Genomic DNA, 7610 nt, shown 5'->3' on the forward strand with positions numbered 1-7610 from the left:
GCTTGATGTACAATGGCAGATCAAGGCATATGCGACGTAGACATAACACGATACGACAACTACTCTCAACGGGTGTTATCACAATTGATTATGTGAGATCAGCGGATAACATTGCGGACCCGTTTACAAAAGGCTTAAGCAGAGAGTTAGTAGAAACGTCGTCAAGAGGAATGGGACTAAAGCCCGTGGTTAATGGGAATATGAGGGAAACCTAACTTAGTTGACTGGAGATCCCAAGATCTAAGTTCAATAGGACAACTTAATCATATTACCAGAACGGAGTCACTGTGGGGGAGTACCCCAAACTACATAAAAGGGAGTTACATATACTTCCTAGTCCATTCCAATCAGTGACATGAAGTGAGGTTAAGCATATTAAGGTTAATGATTTCGGGAAATCAAATAACCATGATGCTTTTAATGATTCATGGGAATCACCTATGTTAGAGAGAAGTGGGGTCGCTTCAAATGGATTTGTGGGGTGCGCAAATCCTAGAGCTCTCGCAGAACCAGGCTAGTGTTCCAGGACCATAATAGGACACGACAATGAGGAGTTGGCCAAACCAGGGAGAGTATTGTGTGAAGTGTATTGTCGTTTACACAAATGGGGGTATGTTCAAGGACATCGCGTCTACATATCGCTAGTAAGCTAAGTGCGCTTCACAAAAGAAGGTTCAAAGGCTTCAACCTACCTATCTTGCAATACTCAACTGTCGAAGTTTATCGTTGAAAAGTGTAAGGAAAAGATCCATTTCCATACATGTGGGGGATTGTTGGAAATTTGATGAAAATAGCATTTTTCATGTGGGGGATTGTTGGAAAATAAGTGAAAATAGCATTTTTCACAAATATAGGAAAATGATTTTTTCCTATTTTGGACTAGAAATAAATATAATAAAATGAGCGGGTTTTATGTATTTATTTGTGGGTTTGTGTTCTATGTTGGAAGAGCTTCGCAACGAACTAAACCGCGTCCAAAACCGAGCTAAGATGAATGAGATATCGATGCTCAAAGTTGGGTGTTTGGAACATTCAATGTTGAAACTAAAGGGAAAGTAGCACCTTGTCCCACATAGGAGGAGAGATGGAACTTAAATGGGTATTTAAGGTGGAACTCTCCATCCTTATTGTTTCATGGAAGCACACACTAGTGTCCTCGCGAAGGGTGCGGAGCACCCTAACTCGCACTCGCACTCGCACACGCTCGCGCGCGCGCGCGTGGCGTGGGCGATGAGGCGCAATGTGGCGCTTTGATGGCGCACTTTGCACTTCGCACGCTCGCATCGCCGCGAGCCGCTTGAGAGCCGCCTTTGTATTTTTGACCGCGCGCGCGTGGTGAAGCACAAGGGTTGCAAGGACCAAGTGGTAGGTGATGCGGTGCATGACGCGGCAGTCATGCGCGCGCGGGTACACGAGGCGCGCGGTTCGGAGCATGGTGCATGGGTCCTACTGTGCCGTGTGCGGCGCACCAGAGTGAGCCAATACGGCGCGACTGTGTGGCGCGCACGTATAGACTCACAAGGTGACGTGGCGCACGCCGCATGGACGGACTTGAGCTGCACCGCCGCACGCCGCATGGACAGACTTGAGCCGCACCGCCGCACGCCGCACGGCAGTGAGCCAAGAGGCCGCACGCCGCATGGCAGTGAGCCAAGAGGCCGCACGCCGCACGACAGTGAGCCAAGAGGCCGCACGCCGCACGGCAGTGAGCCAAGAGGCCGCACGCCGCATGGCGCACCGCGCATGGGCGCGCGCGCGCGCAGAAGCTTCCAGCATTGAATGACAGGGCAGTTTCAGTCCAGCTTCGTAACTGACGAGTTAATAGGCTTTGACTGAGAATTAAATGACGTATTAAATTGCATTGAAGACGTTTAATGCAATTTAAACCTCTCATTTAATTCATTTTGACTGTTTCAACCTAGGAGCTGTATAAATACAGCTCCATACCCACTTCAGAAGGACACCAGCAACACAACAGTAATCCAAACTTTCTCTCTAGAATTTTTTTCTTGCAGCTTTCAAGGTAACCTTCGGGTTGTAGGCGAACTCCGGCAGTACTACTGCTCCGGCTGTTGTACCCTGGGAAACAAAACGAGTACTCTTGGGAGACTCGGAATTTGTTTTAAGGGAAGCGTGTGTTCACGTGCCTCAGCCACTCTGCTTCTACTCCATTTCTTGTATTTTGGCTTATTTCAGTTGTAATAGTAATAGTATTTCAGCTTTCTTATTTCTTTGTACTGTAATCAATTAAATAAAATTTGTTTTATTTTAATTATTTACACGAACGGTTCCTACAGCTTTATTGTGAAGAGGCAACTCATATATATTATCAAGAATTTTCTAAGTGGTTTAAAAACAAAAAACTCTGATTGGATGGCTCATTTTGGCAGGTGAATGCTATTCATTTCACATGGTTTTTGTACATAGCATAGTATAATATAAATATAATATAATTTTGTATATACTATAATATTTCAAAAGATGTATCTAAAAGTTATAAAAAATGATATGATTAATAAAAATAAATTCTCATTATGTTCAAATAAAAATAATAAAACTATGACCTATGTGAGCGTATAGAAAAAGCTAAAAATCGTGTTAATAAAACTTTATTAATAACACATAAGAAAATATATGTAACGAAAAGAATATTACTACTATAATCTATTAATAAGTCAGAATCAAATACAGGTGTTACGAAGTTTAATCATGAGTTTGTAACACATGAAAGAACCAAATATCACTAATTAGGTGGCCAATATATTTTTGTTCAATTATTTATTAACTTAAAACAAATATAGACCACGCGTAGAAAAGAGAGAATACCAAAAATATCAAACTTTGAACATCTCGGGTCAAACCTAGCCAGACGACCCGCACCAGGAAAGTTATGCATCAGCGCAAGATAGCCAACGAACGCCTAACAGCAAGACTGCAACTAAGATACGCCAGATGCGTAATTAGGTAAAATTAATAAACACGAGCCCCACGCGCCGCCGTACACGCTCCTCCTCAGCTACTCTCCCTCGTCGGGCACCGTATTCAGATCCAAAATCGCAACGCCGGTTCTCTTCTTCACACAAACTTCACCTTCTTCAACCTCTCGTGACGGATCCGACAACTTCCGTACACCTTTTTCTTTCTCGTAATACTTCACCGCCTCTCGCATCCGGCGCAAAATAGCAAAGAATTCATCCACCTCATCTTCCGTCGGTGGCGGAACCACCACCACCGGATCGGTTTCTACATCTTTTCCTTTCGTTTCTCGCTCTTTCTTCCGCTCTCCTCCGCCGCTGCCGCCGCCGTCCGCCGCCCTGCTCCGCTTCCGATCTCTCTCCATACGTATCATATAAAAGATTGAAAGAGGTGGTGGTTAGATTGTCTGATCCTCCATATATTTTTTTGTAACTATTGTTTGTATATGCGTCTGTATGTAATAAGAAGAGTTATGTGTGTGGACAGATGACTATATAATTATAATAATATGTAATTAATTATTGTAAATGAATGACTTTGTAAAATGGTGATGTCGATCATACGTGTGGGGGTGACATCTTGACGGTGTCATAAGCAGTGAACATGGACCCAACTAATATTCTTTTGGTTTCTTAAGGTTATTTTTAAACTTTCCATTTTAAAAGTGTATTTTATACATGGTTTTATAATTAATCTGTATTTTTTAGTGTAAAGTATAATCTTTGTTAATCTTTGTCAATTCATTCTACACACACCACTAGGTTTTGATCAAAATTTATTTTATTTTTTCTCACTCCAATTTGTCGGTATAATTTTGGCTTAGAAATCGAGGTTCTAACTAATATAAGATTTAATGTTTACTGAAGTAAATATTTAACTTTTATGTTGTCTCGTATGTTATATTATTTTATAAAAAATGAAGACGATATGGGCATTTTCATTTTCAATACATACAAAGACAAGTGTGATTACATCAGCCGGTAATAGTTTCACCCCCTCAATTGGGCTAAATGGGTGGCAGGTGTAATAGTGACAGGCAGTTGTCTGACACTCCCCTATTGGCCCAACAAATTTACGATTTTATCCCGATTTAAAATTACGCTTTTGCCATCAGTTCATAAATATGTTATCGCCCCCCTTAAAAATAAATTTACGCTTTTACTCCCAACTAAATATTTCAATTTTGCCCCCGATTAAAAATTACGATTTTGACTTTATGTTTTTGCCCCCACTTAAAAATAAATCCGCTTTTGCTCCCAGCTAAAAGTTCCAATTTTCCCTCGGTTCAAAATTTCGATTTTGCCCCGTATAAATTTATACTTTTGCCATTAGTTATTTTTTTCTCAAAGCCAAGTTACGAATTTGCCTTCAACTTAAATTTACATTACGCCCATCGTTTTTTTTTGTTTTCCTGGTGAAGTACAATTTTGCCTCCAGTTTAAAATTACTGTCATGCCGGCAGCTTTCTGGCACTCCCCCATTGGTCCATTTAATTTACGATTTGTCCCTTGAATAAAATTATGTTTTCGCCCTCAGTTAAAAATTACGTTTTTCCCATTGTTTTAGTTTTTTTTAATCAAAACTATAAAGGTATTTTGTTTTAATTGGTTTACTCGATTTAATATTTTTTTCGTCTCAAAGAGCTGCCTAACACTGGCTCATTAGTCCTGAAAAATTATAGTTTTGCCCTTAGCCAAAAATTCCGATCTTATCATCATTTTTGTTTTCTTTTTTCTAGCAAAATTATAGTAGGCTTTTTTTAATTGATTGAGAATTACTCAACCATCGTCCCGCAACGCGGGCAGCACATCAACTAGTTTATATACATACAATAGAAGACTTGTATTTTTTTGTCACACTCGCAACACTCTTAAAAATAGATCTAAGAGTATATCAATTCAAATGAAGAAGCTCAAATTTTCTCCCTAAGGCCTTTTAAACATGATAAATCAAGTTACAACAATTGTAAGAGATTTTATTGAATACTTAGTTAGAAAGCGGTGATAAGTCTATACATAAAACGATTGTGTTAGAAAATGATTTTCTAGTTACAAATACAAAAGTTTCATTTTATTCGAAGAAAAAATAAATTGTGGACAGAAAATGTAAGTCGAACATTTATTAGAAAAAAAATATCCATTAATTTAGTTTTGACCCATGGCTCCATAATGGATAATACGGGTCGCCGAAAGAATAAAGTTTTCCTAGGGTTATTTTTACATTATTAATGTATCTGGAACATAAAGAATGATCAAATCTTCTTCAATAGCCATAAAATCATTTAGTTATCTTTGGATTAAAAATATCACTTTTTAAGTGTTTGTTATAGAATGATCAATGTAATTTTATCTATTGACCTATGTTGTTGGTTAGTTCTAATATCTTGCTAGTTGTTTTAATAAAAGTTATTATTAGGGGTGAGCAAGTTTAGGTTCGGAACGAAAATAACCGAGAATCGAACCGAAAATATACCTAACCTGACCTGAACCCAAGTACCTAGGTATTTAGATCGGTTCCACGTTTTCATATAAAATAGGGTCGGGTCGGGTCGGTTCTCGGTTCTTTTCATGGTGAAACCCGACTTGGACCTATGGACCGGAACCAACCCTATATTTAGGGTAGTGAATCTGTTCTGTATTTTATGCTTGATCGGTTCTCGGGTCGGGTCGGGTAATGGTCGGGTCGGGTCAGGTTTTTCCTTTTGCTCACCCCTAGTGGCCTAGTTATTATTGAAAAACAAAGTTATTTTAAATTTTTATATAGCAACTACTAGCCCAACAACTATCCCCAGTCATAAAATACAAATTTCTTCCTTTTGGTCTCTCACCCTCGTTCTTTTGCCACTAAGAAAAGGAAGAAGAAATGTTAAAAAATAAGTTTTAATTTTGTCAAGTAACAGCCCAGTTGATACTTGATGTTGGTTTTTTTTTTTTTTTTTTCGAATTTGTTGACCGGCCACCTCTATATTGCTATTTCGTGAATAATCAAACTATTGTGTCGTCCAGCGACAAAACTAATACTTAATATTTGTAACTAATTATGACCATAATGCTTTAATTAAGTCAATCAAATTGTTTTAGTCAAATGAATATATTACTTAAGAAAATTATATAGACAAGATTTAGTACAGTTATCTTTATTATAATTAGCATGTATGATTAGATTAGGTTTCCATTGTTATTATCAGAATTGTAAGTGCATTACGCGCTTTTGATTACTCACAAGTTAATATTAATTAGGTGGTGAAATAGTTTCATAAATTAGGTCGCCCCACCGCAGAGCGCGGGTGTAAACTATTAGTTTCATCTTTTTTTTTTTTTTTTTTTTTTCGAACGGCAACCATAGTTTCATCTAAATTGTAAATGAATTCAACTAGAGAATTGGTATCTTTGACTACTCTTTTTGTTATTGCATTTGATACCCTGTCTTCGCCCCCACCCGCACTACCACCATTGCCCACATCTCCACCTCCATTGCCAATGTCATCACTCTCTACATCTGTCGTCGGCCACCACAATGGCCATCATTGCAGGTGCGGATCCAAGCTTTGGCTTGGCTGGGCGGGGTCCCCCGTTGAAAAAAAATTAGTGTATTTTCGAGGTAAAAATCCCGACTGCACCTCTTGAAAATTTGATTGAACCCTTTGTTTGCACCCCCAGAAAATAATTCCTGTGTCCGCCAATGCTTCGTTGTCACCGCCACCCTCACCAACCTGCCAACTTTTTTTTTGAACGACAGTCTAATTATCTACTTCTAAATACTCACATACAAGCACCTTGCGAGATTTGAAGCTTCCACCTCTTGGATAGAGGAAACATGCAAACTGTTGTGCACGTGCAGATGCGGCGGAGCTTCCTTAGGGCCAGGCGTGTCCCCCCTCCCCCCCCCCCCCAATTTTTTCGATTTGTAGCGTTAATTTTACCGAAAAATTTTGATTTTGTTTTGTGGTGTAAAATATTAGATTTTGAGAGTCCGCCCCCTGGTTTTAAGTTCAAGATCAGCTAATGGACGGAGGTAAAAAAAAGGAGGCACATGGGTGATTATGGTGATGGTGCTAAAGGCGCGAGGAGGGGGTTGCATCGACCGATGGCAACGACAACACCCAGTGGATGGTGGCTATAATGACGTATTACAATTTCTTATACATGTTTACTTACAATAAAACTAAATATATTAATATGTTATGTGATATAAATTTTGTTTAGAACAACATATAACATTAACAATACCCTTAACTTTATTATAATAATAATAATAATTAGTAGATTTCTAAAATGAGTTTAATGTGGTATTATTAATAACCAACCCCCCCCCCCCCCCTCCCCAAACAAAAAAAAAAGTAATTGTAATCGAAAAAATCAAATAATATGATATTAAATACAAGATTGCGGTTTTTTATATGACTTATTAAAGAATACGATTAGGTCGGAATGAAAGGGTTTTCAAAGGCAAGATTGCGTCGTTTTTCAAGATCGTAGATGTTATCAAAGAAACTTCGTTTCTATGGATTAAGATAGGTTTAACCGTTTAAGTTTCAATGTATTAACAGGAACACATGATGCAAATTTGATGATGTAATTGTATAAGAGTGTATCTGTGACCTCTTTTAGGGGTTTTTTTTTGGAATGGTATTT

The 7610-nt window shown here is 38.6% G+C and overlaps 1 protein-coding gene across 1 annotated transcript; it reads right to left on the minus strand.

The window, feature by feature from the left end:
- Positions 1–2637: 2637 nt before the first annotated feature.
- Positions 2638–3491, minus strand: LOC110904676. The gene has a single exon (XM_022150520.2). It carries the CDS (start codon positions 3347–3349, stop codon positions 3017–3019), a length of 333 nt encoding a protein of 110 aa, XP_022006212.1. The 5' UTR covers positions 3350–3491; the 3' UTR covers positions 2638–3016.
- Positions 3492–7610: the final 4119 nt, after the last annotated feature.

This window comes from Helianthus annuus, chromosome 14 (assembly GCF_002127325.2).
Source record: "Helianthus annuus cultivar XRQ/B chromosome 14, HanXRQr2.0-SUNRISE, whole genome shotgun sequence".
In the NCBI taxonomy this organism is placed as follows: domain Eukaryota; kingdom Viridiplantae; phylum Streptophyta; class Magnoliopsida; order Asterales; family Asteraceae; genus Helianthus; species Helianthus annuus.